Source organism: Saimiri boliviensis, chromosome 6 (assembly GCF_048565385.1).
Source record: "Saimiri boliviensis isolate mSaiBol1 chromosome 6, mSaiBol1.pri, whole genome shotgun sequence".
Lineage (NCBI taxonomy): Eukaryota > Metazoa > Chordata > Mammalia > Primates > Cebidae > Saimiri > Saimiri boliviensis.
Window position 1 is genome coordinate 9,306,697 of NC_133454.1, and position 17,091 is coordinate 9,323,787.

Below are 17,091 nucleotides of genomic sequence, written 5' to 3' on the forward strand. Positions count from 1 at the left end.
TTTTATTTTAATCAATTAATTTTTGAGACGGGGTCTCTGGAGTACAGTGGTGTGATCACGGCTCACTGCAGCCTCGACCTCCTGGGTTCAGAGGATCATCCTGCCTTCCAAGTAGCCGGGATTACAGGTGCATGCCCCCATACCTTTCTAGTTTTTTTTATTTTTATTTTTTGTAAATACTGGGGTGGTCTTGAACTCCTAGGCTCAATCCTCTTGCCTTGGCCTCCCTTAGTGTTGGCATTATAGGTATGACTCCTGTACCCAGCCTTATAATGTTTTTAGAGTTAGGGTATGATCATAGCTTACTATAACTTGAACTTTTGGGCTCGAGTGATCCTTTTACTTCAGCCTCTTGAGTAACTGAAACTATAGATGCATGTGACCACTATGCCCGGTTAAAAAATTATTATTATTATTATTATTTTTGCAGAGGTAAGTTCTCACTATGTTGCTCGGGCTAGTCTTGATTTTTGGCCTCAAGTGAACCTCCCATCTCAGCCTCCCAAAATGTTGGGATTACATGTGTGAGACATCGTGCCTAGCCTCCCTATCATTATAAGTCCAAAGAATGACCAGAATAAGAAAAACATTAAAACCACAAAATCACACGAGTCCCTGAATCAAATCAATGTAACTTTTGGATTTTAATTTGGACATGGCTGTCTCTGCTGTCTTTCATAAATAACAGTAATAGCCATACACATATTGCACAGCTAATTTTAAGCTAATTGAGAAATAATAATAAAGCCTGTATGCACATCACAGATTCCAAGAATCTTTTTGTAATAGCTTATTTCAACTTATAATTTATGAGGCACGTAAGGTTTTATCCTCATTATGCTGAAGAAACTGAGTGTCAAAGAGACTAAGCTGCCTTCTATAGTAACACAGACAGCAATTAGTTAAGTGCTGACTTGAACTTGGGTTGCCTAATTCTCTTGGTGCTCCTTTCATTATACCAGAGGATTTCAATAATGAGTTACATTGTTTATTTCATATATACAAATGTGTAGGCAAATGTTCCTGGACTTCTATATTATTTTCAGAAGAAGCAGGTTTATATCACTTCAGCTGTGTATACCTAAGCTGTCTGTGCCTCAAATTCTCACTGGAAAATGAATGTAATGATAATGCCCGATTTTAGTATCCCAGAGTTATAGGGGAAAGAAGCTTACGAATGAGCCTTATCGTTGGGCATGGTGGCTCATGCCTGTAATCCCAGCACTTTGGGAGGCCAAGAGGGTGAATCACTTGAGGTCAGGAGTTCGAGGCCAGCCTGGCCAACATGAGGAAACCCCGTTTCTACTAAAAATACACGAATTAGACCGGTGTGGTAGCATGTGCCTGTAGTCCCAGCTGCTCTGGAGGCTGAGGCAGGAGAATCACTTGAATCTAGGAGGCGGAGGCTGCAGTGAGCCAAGATTGTGCCACTGTACTCCAGCCTGGGCAACAAACAGAGCGAGACTCTGTCTCAAAAAAAAAAAAAAAAAAAAAAGCCTTATTAGTTAAATAATTATTATATAAATATCAGGTATCATGTATTACCATATATTACTAATATCATTTATATTTTCATCCATTAACTCTTTGAAAGAGCCATGTTCTAGATTCATTTAAACTTGCACTGATGATGTGTGTGGTGGCACACACCTCTAGTGTCAGCTACTTGGGAGGCTTGAGGCGGGAGTATCTTTTGAGCCCAGCAAGTCCAGGCTACAGTGAACTGTAATTGTGCCACTGCACTCCAGCTTGGGTTATAGAGTGAGACCCTATTCCATTAATAAAAAGAAGTTACCATAAACTTAGAAGCTTAAAACACTGATTATCTCATAGTTCTGTAGGTGATGAGTCAAGACCAAAATCAAGGGTTAGCATGGATGTGTTCCTTTCTGGAAGCACTGCAGATGACTGCCCCAAGTTCAGTCCGGTTGTTGAGGGAACATCGTTCCATGTGGTTGTAGGACTGAGGATCCCAGTTTTCCTGCTGGCTGTCATCTGGGACTTTCTCTCATCGCCTTAAGGCTGCATTGATTCCTTGTCATGTTGCCACTTGCATGTTCAAACTAAAAATGACATCTCAAGTCCTTCTCACATTTTGAATCTCTGACTTTTCCTTTTGCTGCCGCTTTTCTGACTCCAGTTAGAGAAAGTTACCTGCTTAAGGGCTCATGGGATTTGACTGGGCCTACCTGGATACTCCAGGAACCTCTCTGTATCTTAAGATTTATAGCCTAATTACATCTGCAAAGTCCCATTTGTCACATAACACAGTATATTCACAAATCCAAAGATTAGGACATGAACATCTTCCTGGGGAAGTGAAGGAGAGCCCTGCTGCCTACCATGAATAGCACCTGCTTCACTGAGTAACTGTAAGAGTTAAATGATTTTGTTCTTGAGGATCATCATATGTGAACACTTGGGTTTTTAAATCTCTTTCATGTGTTTCAGTCCATTATCCCATTATTCTTTTTGATGTTCATATTATCCCATCTTTAATCAGTGGAAATCCATTTAAGTTTCTAGTTGTCATGCTTTACCGTGATTCCAGAGGCTTTTCTGGCAGGAACAGGTGCTGTAGGTTCCTGCTGCAAACCTGCAGTTAGCCATTTCTATGAAGAATCCTGACTCCTTTCCTTGGTAAATGGTATGTCAAGATGGCAGTCTGGGCACTATGGGTAGAATTCCTCTTAAAACGGCTTTGTAGTGCTGCTTGATGTTTGGATGGATGACAAGCCCATCCTCCTAGGCATGTCATTATTCCCACTTTCTACGGGCCTCTGTTTCCACTTGGATACTCACTATTCCTCCCCTGCTCAGAACAGCCAAAGCTCCTGTGATTCCTCAACTCTTTTTCCAACCAGACACAGTAGTGATTCCTTCATCCTTTCATCTCCTTGTGCCAGACACCCTTCAGACATCCTCCCTCATCTCTGGGCTTCTAAGACATCAACATGAGGAACACTTCTGTAACGTTTAAGAACGGTAGTACCCCTTCCCCCCCCAGACTATTCCTATTTTTAATAAGATTTCTCAAAGAGAGCTCATCTCCTGTTTGCTGTCCAAGGCTTTGGTGGACAAGCAGTCTTTCTTAACCCATAACAATTGTGCTTTGAAACACCATGGATAATAGGCAGCCCACTGACAGAGCCAGGGAGCCTTTAAAGGACAACGATTCCCCCAGCGGTGTGTGTATGTTTCCCAGGGAGTGTCCAGGGCTACATGTTGAAATTTTTAACTAGAGTTACTGGCTGAAAAAAAAAAACTATTAAGGAGTTAGTTTATCTGAACCATTTTTAGATCACATACCCATTTGAATATCTGATGAGAATTATGAACTTTCTCTCTAGAAAAACATACACGCATGCCAAACCTGATGAACAAGTTCATGGGCTTCAGGGACCTCTTAGGATCTCAAACTCTTTTGGAAAGTTTAAGTTGCTAGTCCAGCTAGGTCCTGATTTGCACAGGCCTGTTAGAGACAGCAGGATTTGAAGCGGGGCAGGAATCTGGATAAGAAGGCATCTGAGTGCGTGTTGAACATCACTCCAGTGCACTAGTCATTCTTTGGTCTAGGGAAATGCTAATTCTGGTGCCAGTTCATGAACTGTCTGTTATCCTTCCACGACATGAGTAGTATAGAGAATGAGTAAGCTTTTAAAACTTGTAATAATTCTCGGGACACGGCAAACACTCAAACATGCCAGTTGGTTTTAGGCAAAGAGAAGACTACTGAAGAGCCACCAAAGGTGACCATCCTGAGATGGCACATGAGGAGCTGGGGAAAGCCCACTAAGAGACCTTTGGCCTGTTGTGGCCACAGAGTCCTTGGCAAATTCTACTTCGTGTGCACTGAATGTGCCTTAAGGCATATTGTCTTGCACTTTCCACCCCAGGACAAGTCAAAGTATCCCGAATAGTCCCCACTAAAGGAAGGGGATGCAGCTACTGGATCTTCCATTTCTTCAGAGCCCTGTCTTGCTTACGTCTCACAGCAACATGTGAGGCAAACCCCATGTTTGCCTCAGAGAAACTAACAGGTGACAGGAATAGTAATAATAGCAGTAGTAGCTCGTATTAGCTGAATTCTGACTACATTTAGACCTCATGCTGATACTCTGTATGTATCAACTCATGTAATCCTCATAGCAACTCCCATGTTGTAGGTATTGGCACCCCCAAACAAGAAGATGACGGTGCAGAAGAGTTAGGTGGCTTGCTTGAGGTGACTCATCTCTTATACGGCAGAGTTGAGATTGGGATGCAAAATTCCCTGCTACAAAGCCTGTGTGGCCAAATACTACGTTGTATTCTAAAAAACATAATAATGTCCCCTACGAAATAAAGAGCTAGTTTATGTAGAGGCCTTTGTCTATCTTGCTAGGAGGTTTTTGCCAATGTTGGGATGCTTTATTCTCGTGCTTAGTTCATTGAAATCTTTACAACTTAAAATCCACAGGACCTTCTTATGTTCTGTGCTCTCACTAAGAAATCTCAGTAAAGAAAAGGACGTTTGTCATTAGATATTGTAGCTCTGAGGCACATAAATCCCGTGAGCGCTGGGAGAAAGGAACAAAACTGTAGGTGAAGGAAGGGTTTTTGTGTAGACACAGAATCACGGAGGTTCTGATGTATCTGACATTTGCGAAGCCAAGTTCAACATGTTGTTTATGGATGATGTGAAGCCCATGTCATATCCTGTTTTATGATTCCAAATGAACAAAGCAGAGAAAAGTTCCCAAAGGAAAACTGAGCAGGTGTTTTGGGGCTACAGGACATTTATTTAGTTACATGGTGGAAGGTTATCTGTTTGATGGTAGAATCATTAAATTGCCTAGGGTCATGCATGGGAACGCGCTTTCATGGTTTCTAAAAGAAATCTGGAATGCCTTTTATTTCCTAAAACATCCTTTTGCAAAAATGTCCTTGACACCGAGAGTGCTGACTAATTCAGAGAGGCACTCCCACCACCACTGCCAGGAAAGCCGTGGCAAGTGTGAGAGAGGCCTGGATTGGCAGGGGCTGGTGAGGTGGTCAGGCAGACAGAGTAATGACTTCCTGATGGTAATACCAATGACACACGAGTATGTATTTGGAAACTCTTAGTTCTCACTTTGTAAAAAGGTCATGACTCTGGAGACACAGAGTGACCTGAATGCTTTGGACGAGAAAATCTCTTGTTACCCTTTATTAATTTCCTTATCTTGGCCCTACCAAATGGTGTCTCAAAGTTCACCTAATTCTCTAACTCCATCTAAATAGCCCTGGAGGTAAGCCTAACTGTATAATAGTCAGAAATAAAATAAACAAAAACAGGACTCAAACACGGTGTACTTTCAAAGTCTTGTGATACGTTTCCATATTAACTTGAAAAAAGTGAGTGCATGTCAGTCACCTGGATTTAAGACTCTGAATCACTGTGACCTTAGTATTTAGCATCTAGAACCACTCCGAGCACATGGTATGAACTCCAAAGAGATCTGTGGAACAAATGCTGTTAAATGATTTCTCATTTAGTTCTAATAAAATTCTAAAGTAAAAGTATCATTGATAATTTTTGTTGTTGTTAACATGAATCAAGTTTTTTGCTTCCCAGATCCAGCATATCTGCTACATAGACTCTGCTGAATATGTATCTACTATTCATTCACTCGTTCTAAAAATATTCAATTTTTAAAATATCCATAATGGTATTCTGGGCACACTGAATACCATTTAATTCAACTGATAGGAAACTCTGGAGAAAAGTCTGGAGATGAATATGGTTTCATGCTTTATTCGTATTTTATTCAAATATGTCTTATGTTTTTAAGTGGCACTAAAAAGTCGAGGTTGAATATGCTAAGAGAAAGCTAAGTGTTAAAACTTAAATTCACATTTAAAGTGAATTAAGACTTAAGACAGCAATACAGCAGGTGGGTTGTTTTGTATTAGTCTTCAGGGGCATGCTCCGGATTGTGTGGTGTATTGAAGGGCCTCGGCCATCGGTGCTTTCCATGTGTCTATATTTTAGCCTTGAAAATACCCTGACACAGTATGGCTTTCAATAGGGCGACCATATAATTTATCATCTAAACTAGGGCCATTTAGAGAGTGAATGGAGGTATTATTAATAATTATGCCAAGTCCACAGACATACATGGGACTCTTTAAGGCAAACAGCGTCATAGGATCATCCTAGTTCTTGGGAAAAGACACAGGTTGGACGATCAGAAATTGTCATATACTGGCTGCCATATTATGTGCAAGTCACTTCCCCTTTCTAAGGTTTCAGTTTATTCCAATGAAAAGTAAAGGAGTTGTACTAAGATGAACCTTATTGTTTTCTTCAAATTCTACCATTCTATGATTATAAACAGACTCGAAGGAAAGAGTTTCATTATATTTTTGAAATAGTCTCAAACTAAGAGGCAGCTGGTTAGGCAAACATATGAAATATTCATCCTCTCTCCTTTTTAAAACAGCATAGTTGCAAATGGTTACATCACATTTAAGATGAATCAACACTTGCTTGCCTCGGGTTGGCAACAATTTCGCCTTCACCACCCGAAGCATTGTGTTCAGAAAGATTCTAAGGACACATCTGGGCTCAGCAGAAAAATAGGCCTGGATGAATTAGTGATGCCTTCTGCAGTCAGGCGAACTGCAGAGCGCACCAGGGACCGAAAGAGGGGTTAGAGCACAGGCATGTGTGTCAGCTCTCGGCCACAACTGGCCTAGGTCTCTGGTGCTAAAAAAATCAAACAAAAAAAAAACTTCTTATATTTAGTACAAGTCTGCCCCATACTGATATCTAACGTTGTGTTAGTCTCAGAAAGATGTACCGAGCCACATGAGCAGCCTAGAGATTTTCTTTCCCTCTGGCTCTCAATGCCCTTTCATATGCACTGAATTGCAGAGTATAAGGAGCTGTCCTTGACCCTGGCTGCATGTTAGAATCACATAGCATTTCTGTGGCTGGGGTCCAGCCATTGGTGTTTTTAACCTCTCCCCACAACGAGGGAATTTTACTCACCAGCAGGGATAAAAAGGCTGGAAAGGCAGAAGAGAGTCAAGACATCTAGATCCCAGTCCTTTTTCTTTACGAAGGCTGTGTGACCTTGGATATATTACTTGGCTTGTCTTAAGTCTATAAATGAATCTGGACTGTTAGGTATTCTCTAGCTATAACTTTCTGTGACTAAAAAAATGAGGAGGTAAAGAATAACATGGTGTGTTAACTGAAGCAATATAGATGTCCTCCTTTTTGGAAATTCAAGGAAAGTTGACTTTATTGTCGAACAGGTAAGTCTACGGTAGATGATCAGGAAACAAACATGTATCACTTTCCCATGCATGATCAATCACAACTTCTTGAAAACGGCAGCTAAGTCATATGATATCATCTATAGAATCCCCTTTCTCAGTCGTTCTTGGAAATGATTTTTTTAAACACTAGAAAACCATGGACATAATTTACTACTTCCACTACATTTTTTTGGTCATCGCTTGCACCAGACTTCAGCAGCTCTTTCAGCATTCCTGTAATTCGGTAATTTAACATCTCACCTGAGTGACAGCAACGTTTGTCCCATCGGTGACTTCCACACTCATGTTATAGACGGACCTCTGCTCTGCATCCAAAGGTTTTGCGATGACAATTGTCCCGACACCCTTCTCTGCATCAAATGCGCTGTCAAAATTCCCCCCTGATGATTCCACAGAAACATGAAATTAGCAAATCTGAGAACTTATTACATTTGTTATATCATATATCTTTAAAGCGAGCTCTTATACTGAAATATTTTTTGACAGACATCCCTATGGCTCAATTCTGTACATTGTAAATGGGACCTCTTTATTTCTAACTTGATTCATAGTTCAAAACACAGCCTCTACAATGCATAACAAATGTCATGAAAAAGGAATGTATTGCAAAGAAAATCCTCAGCAGTAATGTTAGAGTAGTGAAGCATAAACTGACTCCATTAAATATTTAGAAACCTAAAGGCCCTTCAAGTATTTGTGGCTTCTGTGTTAGAAATTTATAGATCTTTTTTTTTTTTCAAAGTAGATTAAATTCTAAGCAAATAAATAATCCAATTATTAATGAAATGGGTAGACATTAAAAATCTATTCTAGGATTGATGGTAAACATTTGGCTGCTAGAACTCAGATTCCCTTAATTAAATGTCAGAAATAAAATTATAAATTCTAAACAGTAAGAAAAAGCAAAAAAAAAATTCATATTAAAAATTCTGTATCGGTAAGCTGGGATATTTATAGAAATACTTATTTTGCCATCTTGACAGTAAAAAAACCATTTTTTTTCCCTAAAAATGCAAAAAGTCTAGGAAGAATCACAAAATAAAATTGGGAAAGGAGTAGAAGAAAACATCAGTTTATATAGCAACAAAATATAAAAAGTTCACATGAAAGCTTAGAAAACCATACTTTCCCTTCAAGCCCGGGCAAGGTATAACTCACAGTCTGTGAATGATGTGGGTAAGACAACATTGCCATTGTTGAAATGACTGCTGATGTTTCCAGCTCTGTGAACCAAAGTGTGGTTTATGATCTGCCCAAAATGAAATATTTTTTTAAGGGGGAGAAAGATAATGGTATAAATGCTAGAACCATTTTAATTAAGCATGAGTATATGTTTGCAAGCTCTATTTACTTTGGCCTGAAATACCACGGTGTTGATTTTGTTCTCAGACAGTAATTTTATTTAACTATAGCATATGGGGCAATGCATTTATTGAATTTCATATTTTGGAAAACTAACTTTGGTTTATTTTTACATTTCACATTCTTTGCACTTCATGTTGCTGATCAATGAACAATATATTTCTTTTATATAATAATGGACGAATAGTCAGTAAAGGAAGTCTAATTTTACCTGAATTACTGGAATCTGATGTCCAATGACACAAAATAAATAATATAGTTTACTTTAAAAAACCTGGCCATATATATATATATATATTTCAAATGCTTATTGCTTGCAGCTGTCATATACACTTAAGATTATTTAATTGGAAGAGAGAATATAATTACCCTTGACATTTAATTAAAGTTATGGAGCTATGAGAGCATCAGAGAATTGCTTGGGGATTACATATTTTTTCAAAAATTTCATCTATAAAGAGACTCATCTTCCAATTAATATCTTTTCACTGATTTACTGAGGAGCACTAAATGTTAACTCCAAAAACATTTGTTTGAAGATAGGATATGAAGAGAGCGGGAGGTCTAGGCTGAAAAGGGAAGCAAGCCTTCATGGTCACCATTTTTCATCCAAAGGGAATATTTTATGTTGAAAATAACATGAAATAAAATGGAGGGCTGATTTGAGAGTCTTGAAAAACCATCATCTTCATGAGCAAAAGAAAAAAAAAAAACATAATCATTTGCTATCAAGTGGTACATTCTGAGAAAAATTTTGCCATGGAAACTTTGAAAGAAAGGACGTAAAATTGACTTGTAAGTCCTGTATGGAAGGAAAGAGAAGAATGCAACTTCTCAATTTGTTTCTAGTGGGTATTAAATGCATTTAAAGTCACATTGAGAATGTTTTCCTCACCAAAATGTTAACTTTCTTAAATCTTAGGGCCATGATATTATTTGGAGGTTGGGGAAGGTGTCATTCTCTAGTGTTATTTTAAAATGTGAAAATGTGTGAGTCAAGTCAAAATAAAAATTATACGAATTATAAAACTTTAGTTTGCTCCAGTTCAAAGATGATTAAAAATAAAATTTAGAGAACCAGCAAGCATAGGTTCCAGTTTGAGTTACTGTTTAAATGGAGCAGCCCTATTTGCTCTCTCTCACTGACTTTGACTCACGTTCTACCCTAGGCCCTGTACAAAAACACATAATCATCTCATGCACTTAGTGGCATAACATTTAGACACGGCAAATAGAGGGTGTGCTTTTTCTTAGGCATTTTCATATCAAATAAAATGACTACTTTTACGGTTATTTTTTACAGCTCTCCCTTTTCCTGTGTGTGTTCATATATGTGTTCGTGTGTATATATGTATGCATGTATCTCCCTCAAATACTTTAGAACAGAAACCTCTGAAGGGACAGGGGAGATAGACCGTCAGAAGAGCAAAGCCAAGAGCACTTGAGAGGGAGCCTAAAAAAATGATGTTTCTCAGTCTACCAATACAGCTAGCAGCCTCGGACACTCATTTTCCAGATATTTGTGCCTAGTTCAACCAAGACATAATATTAAACAAAATCTTCCGGGTTTTAAAATGAATTTCTGACAAGGGACACAGAATCTAGACCCACAGTTTACCATCAACCCTCACACAATTTAACAACCTACTACTGAAGCATCCCGTTTCATAAATGACTCCATCTCTCTCCCCCCGGTCTCATTTTTCAGGCTCCCTTTTAGCCTGAAAGTGATTTCCTTTTCATAGGAAACCACATCCAAATTGTCCAGGGTGAGAATATCGAATGCTAGGAGTCCCTTTTCTCTAGCAGCATTCCGTTTAAACAAGGTGTGCTTCCTCAGAGCCAGTAACAGAACATGCAAAGCCAGAGTGGGTTCGGAGCAGCAGCGTTAGGCTCAACAAAAGGTGGGGAGTAGGGAGGACACTGCAGAGCTGGTCTGAGTTTCAACAAAGTGGGAAATCAGAAAAGTCACAGCCTGAGCGTTGCTGCAGGGGTGTGCGGCAGAGATGGTTAAAAGCAAGGTTGTGAACAGCCCACATAACAGATAATTCACATCAGGGACATCTCTCTTTGACCGTTTGCGGTCAAGACAGGTGTAATAGAGTAAACAAAGAGCAGAAGAGGCACACTGGATTTCTGTTGGATTCTGAAGTTAAACATTCCAAGTAGGAATGTCCTAAAAGGCTTTAAAAATGGGATATAAATGGAAATATTTTGAGCCAGCAGTTACTGCTTAAATGTGCTGGGCACTGGAGCACCGGGGCCATAATTCTGTCTAGTTTTTCTTTACAGAAGGGTATGAAGCACCTCTGTCCCTCCATAAAGAGAGGATCACGCAGCTTCCCCTTTAGAGAAGCTTCCAGGTCCCTCCCCTAGCATATAACTCTATTCCACTCCACGTGTAATTGTAAAAATGCCAGCCCACATCTAGTTGTCACCAAAAAGGAGGTGTTATGTGAGCGGCTTCCAGAACACGGAGCTGCCGAATCTCAATGAATTTAGGGCGCTGTGCACAAGCCGTTCGTTCGGGTTCGGCATGTACACTGAGTTTAAGAAAGAATGCTAAACACCGGTTACGGTTTGATCTTGAAAATGCTAAACACCAATTACTGTTTTTCTGTAATTTTCTGCCTTGAAATGAAAGCAAGCACGGTACCTGGCTGAAAAGGATATTTACTTGGAAGACAGGAGATACCAGGTGGAGGTCAGGAAACAAAGAAAATCCTTTCTAGAATGGAGTGTAAGTTCATTTTTCTTAAAACTATTAATAGTATATTAAGTCTTTCTAGGTTTCTTATTTTCCTGAAGTTTCTTCAGATGTGTTCCTATGGATCAGACTGTGGCTATGGAAAAATGAGAGGCTTATTTGGGGTCAAATGAGGGAAAAAGGACAGAAGAGGGGAAATGAAGTGTTTGATGTTGAAGGACTTAGAGCAAGGGACACCCTGATGCAGGAGCAGCTGTAGTAGAGGTGAAGCCTGAATGTGGTTTTTCTCCATAGCACTGGGTAAGAGTCTTCTGTTAGAGAAATATGGCCACCTGGTTAGGGAAGACCCAGAGGTGCCCAAGCTGTACTTGAAGAACAAGGCTGCTGCTAATGCTACCGGAGACTTCAACTGGCCTACCTGATTCATCTCTAAGTAAGTAATGGCTCCACTGGGGACAAGGTTCAAGAAAGACAGGCATAAGCTTATGACATAGCAGCAGCCTGGAGCCCAAAGTTTGAAGGAACCGAAGACAAATGAAGAATCACGGTGGCCTTCCTGTATCTGCAACACAGAAAGACACTTCAGCTAGAGTTGGACCTACGTGCTGGCACTCACCAGCAGAGAATCATTTTTAAAGAGTAGCCTTACAGTAAGCAAGATAAAGAAAGATACTTTAGCAGATGCTTACCATTTACAAAGAAAACTATTTTTCTAGCCTAAGTCAGGTGTAAAGATAAAAAAAAAAAAAAAATGGGTGACAACATCCCCCATCCATCTGCAGATAAAGAGGAACTGTCTGAAGTGTGTAATAAAGGTGGCCTTCTCTATTCAAATATTTGCCAACAGAATAAAGATACAGGGACTGCACTGTGAACCAGATTGCGTGCACATTAGTGAGTCTGTAAATCAAGGAGCTGTGTGTGGAGTTGAAATCATAGTCCCCTGAGAAGTGTGAAGATATGTGATGAAGCCACAAAGGATTATGGGTTATTTGTGTTCCCTTCACTTTCTTTCCCTTTTAACACAGAGAAGGAACATGCTGTGCGTTGGGCTGTTTAAACACAGAACAGCTGAACTTTATTATGTTTCCTTTTAATTACAGCTTTCTTAACTCAGTTACAAGTAGGGCTTCTGTTTCTGGAAGCTGAAAAGTCTCACTGCATAACATTGCAAGCAGTGGTCTCCTTGGAGGCACAAGAAAGTGTGTGACAGATCGTGGATGTGAGGGTCTAGGCTTGGAAACGAAATCTTGCTCACTACCCAGTATTTGTGAATTCCTGTCATGGTGGGAGGCAAAGAAATGCAGTTAAACAAGTATTGGGTAGATGTGGAAATGCGGAAATGAGGAGACTTTACTCTCAGGGGAAAAGCATGCTGAAACACTATGTCTGCTCACTTGATGAGAATTTATTAGTTATAGCATTTGTAAGCTATCCGGGCTACGCCAAGATGATGTGTTTTCTGTAACTCAGGGTCTCTTTAGGTGTCTGAAAGCACTGTCTGTACTGGAACCAAATCTCGCTCCTGTTGGAAGGGTCATAGTGTATCTGCCCAGGCAAGGGCTGTACTTAAACTTGAGACCTCATTTCAGATCCACGCTGACATTACGTATCTGGCGCCTATTCCAGGCATTCACTGCTATGTTTCTTAAGCATCGAGGCACAGTCTTCGCTCTTTCCACTGTATGTTAGCTTGGCCAAAAAAGATGCTTAGGTAAGGAGAAAGGGAACAAAGAGATGAGAGTTTCCATGGCCAAAGATAAATAAGCAAGAAATCCTGAGAGCGAGAATAAAACATCTGAATATGATAAAGGAAACAATAGGTATTTAGAGAAGGGGAAAGATGTTGTCAGCAGACTGAGGAAAAAAAATGACTCTGATGGATTAGAAAGATTTTCAAAAGGAGGATTTGGTGGAATGCGGACTGTATCGATACCGAGGCAACCAGCACCTGGGAAAAGGATTTTACTTTTGCGGTGAAATAAAGATTTGGTGTTTCAAGATGTTGTTGGCTGGATGTGACTAGATTTACAGTGAAATCTCTGTGATGGAAGCTCCAGGCCAGAGGGACGACCCCGTAGGTCTTCATTCAGAGACCCACAAATGCACTGAAACCGAGGGGAATCTCGAGGAAGCGTGCAGCGTTTAGAAATACACTGATGAAGAAACAGGAAAACTCATGCCATGTTCTTGGTGATAGATCCTGGGTCTATATTTAACGTAGTTTAAAGGGATTCCTTCCAGGACGGTCTCTCATTTGTAAACTACCTCTTTCTTTTTGGACCAATGATATTTCCATTTTGTCAAAGGTGCATAGGGTGCCATGGCTGGCAGCACAGTGGAAGGTCACACTGACTCTCAGTGGGTTCCAGGAGGCATCGTAGGGTTAGTATAGTGGCTGCCTGGGGTATCTCCATCAGTCACCACAGTGTATTCCACTCACCCTGGGTTGGCAGCAACAGAGGTATTGGCAGGAGGAAGGAGTGAGGACACATGGGCCTTAACCTCAGGGGTTAAGAGTGGAGCCGGGAGAAACACAAATGAAAATATACAGCGGCACTCATCCTGCTGACGGGAAAAGCTTGCCAATCAGGTTACATGCAGTACTGCCAGGCATGCTTACCTACAGAGAGTCACACACACACATGCAGGAATGCTGAAGGTTGCAAGCCTGACCTGCATAACTGGGGTCAGGCAATTGGTGAGACTAACCATGGTAGGAAGGCATGCCAGTAGGATTTCAAAAGCAGAGTATAAGTAAGGGCATCCCAGGGAACATGGGTGGTAGATGGGATGTGCTACGGGTCAGCAGGTTGCGTGCATGGATCATGCCAGGGAGAGCTGTGGCACTGCCAGGTGGTAGAGGTACTTGCAAACTGGAGTGTCCAAGGAGGAGGGAGAAAACACAGTGGCTGACGAGAAGGAGCAACTCATCTCATCTCAGGACAGCACACTAGACATTCTATTGCCTATTCAGTTTCTATCTACTGCACTCTCCTTTAGGCTATTTAAAATAAATCACCTTTTTTTTTTTTTTGAGACAGAGTCTGGCTCTGCTGCTCAGGCTGGCGTACAATGACACAATCTCAGCTCACTGCAACCTCCACCTCCCAGGTTCAAGCAATTCTCCTGCCTCAGCCTCCCTAGTAGCTGGGATTACAGGTGCCTGCCACCATGCCCTGCTAATTTTTGTATTTTTAGTAGAGATGCGGTTTTGTCATGTTGGCCAGGCTAGTCTCAAACTTCTTAACTCAAGCAATCCCCCAACTCAGCCTCCCAAAGTGCTGAGATTACAGGTGTGAGCCACTGTGCCCGGCTAGAAATAATTATTGCACATATCTCTGGAGCCCCGGCACTACAGACACGTGTTGGAACCGAACTGCACTTTCTGTGACTCTTACTGGAGGTAGAAGTGAAGGAATCATTAGAGGTGACTGCACAGACAACCAGACCATGACTAAGCGCAACACTTTGTTGTGCCCAGAAAGAAGAGATTGCATTTGATAATACCTTAATGAGCTGGAAATTACCGGGAAGATAAGTAGAGACACCTTTCATGGATCAGAAGGAGTTCCATTTCAAAGATGTGGAGTGGGAATGAAGAACGAAAGGAAAGCTTGGTGTGAGCACGGCCATGTACGGGATGGCATGCTATTAATGCCAAGTAAGTAAAACCAACACATTTCACCATCCCTTCATCCAATGGAACATGGAGAAAAGAGCTCTTTGCTCTTTGGAAGTTCAGAGGACTCTCTACGAAGGTTTGACTGCGAGCCATGGAACATTCTTTTTCTGGGCCTTCTTACAACCATTGTGGCACTTTCTAAATGCTTCTCCCAAGCACAGCCATTCCTGAGGGGAGAGGCAGGTTCCTGCCCGTCCTATCCAGGCAGTGACATGTGTTAAGGCAACGATTCCCCCAGACCGACTCTCTCCTGGATCCCCTGCCTCCCACAGAGAAGTGTGGGAAGTCAGCTTTAGCTCAACCCGGTGTCCGACCTGGGTGACACACACTCTCCTCTGTTTTAGCAACAGCCTGCTTTGTCTCCTGGTCCTCAGCACTCATTTCCTCTCCACTGCCTCTCCCTGCCGGTTTGTCAAGGGCCGTCGTGCTGGTTCGGCCTTTCCTTTTGCAGCCTGGCGTGCTTGCTTGCTTGCTTTCAAGGAATTTAAAGGTTGGCTCCTAGGGTCTATCCCACATGCTTCCATCTGCTTCCCCTATTCAGCTTGCAGGGGGAGGCTGACTGGCTATAGATCTACGTGCCATTTCCTGCCCTTCCTCTTGTGGACGGCAGCCGGGGGACTATCCTGATGGGGCTTTTGGTGTATGAATGGTACTACTGCTGCAAAACAGAGGGGCTGGAATACATTTTAATTTCTTTTTCAATTGGAAAAGGCCCAGTGAAATAAACCAACCTACAAAAAGATTAAAAACAAAACAAAAACAAAGCCCACATACCTCGAAGGCAAAGAAACAAAGATCAAAACAACCCCCCCCACCCCAAAATCCAAACCTCATTACACCTCAGACAAAGGAAGTCATTGGATACGAGTAATGCAATAGCTGTTAGAGGCATATATGAAATCTGTGGGCCGCACTTCAGCCTGTCAGAGGCAGTTATGAAAGATGTAATTCAATTTGCTTCAAAAAAAAAAAAAAAAAACCCGTAAAAGGCAGATTGGATAGCTGTATTTTAGCAAATGTGTTTGCACTAAGGGTACCTTCTGTTGAACAGTTCTGCCCACAAGCTGTCTGTAGAATATAGAACATCTCTCGAGCATGCTTGCCACCTTGAAGCAGGGCAGTCGGGAGCAGAAAAAAAAAGAACAGAATGCAGAAAAAAGGTGAAGAAAAAGAGAGAAATGAAGGACAGCAAGTCTAGTACCATCAATACATTTAGAAATGAGATTAGCCAAGTGTGACAATAGAATTTAAATGACACACAGAAAGACATTAAGATCGCAGTAAATAACGTACTATGGAAAATCCAGCCAGAGAGCACGTTCTGTTCAGCTTAGCTACAGAGTCAGAACGAAAGCACAGGTCGATTATTCATTTTACTGGCTCTTTTGCATTCCAGCACTACATATCTTTTAATCTCGGCGCTAACTGTTAGTTTTTCCTTTCTTTTCTTTCTTTTTTTTTTTTTTTTTTTTTTGCTAGTTGCTTCATTCAATTATTACATTGCACGATACTGCTCTGTAAGACTCGAACTTACCAACTATGTCAAACCACAGAGGGGTGTTAGCTGGCTGCACAGACACCACCCCTACAATTTCAGTCACTCTATCACTTTCCATGACCGTGAAGTTATAAAACGGCTCATCGAAGGTCAATGGTATAGGTGAAGGGGGTGGTTTCTTAATCCATTCAATGTGGAGGCGGGCCGTGGAGGATTTCTGTGGGCGCCCATTGTCCACTGCCTTTATCTACTCACACAGGGAGAGAACAGAAAGATGTCTCAGACCTCTGACTGCTGTGGAGTTTGGATCTGTCACTCATGTTGCTGGGCCAAGAGTTCATCTTCAACCCAGTGTCAGCAAGGGGAAGAAAGGAGTGGAGGTCTGGGGAGAAAAGGCTTGGGAACGGAGGGGAACAACCCAGTCATGGGGAAGGCTTGCACCATGTTTGCCAGAGGCTGTCTGAACCACAGTCAACTTAGCAGATATGGAGACCTTGAAAGAGAAATGCTGTACTTACAGTTTGCGGTGAT

The 17,091-nt window shown here is 41.3% G+C and overlaps 1 protein-coding gene across 4 annotated transcripts in view; it reads right to left on the minus strand.

Moving 5' to 3' along the window:
* Positions 1-17,091, minus strand: part of FAT3 (FAT atypical cadherin 3) — a 669,312-nt gene that overhangs the window by 118,189 nt on the left and 534,032 nt on the right. For 2 of the 4 annotated variants that reach the window (XM_074400335.1, XM_074400334.1), the window contains exons 6-8: positions 16,597-16,807; positions 16,100-16,168; positions 7,549-7,688 (exon numbers count right to left, since the gene is read on the minus strand). In XM_074400335.1, coding sequence (XP_074256436.1) covers positions 7,549-7,688; positions 16,100-16,168; positions 16,597-16,807 — 420 coding nt within the window. The remainder of the gene's footprint in view (positions 1-7,548; positions 7,689-16,099; positions 16,169-16,596; positions 16,808-17,091) is intronic. The other 2 variants (XM_003941495.4, XM_039462301.2) reach the window with 1 other exon arrangement.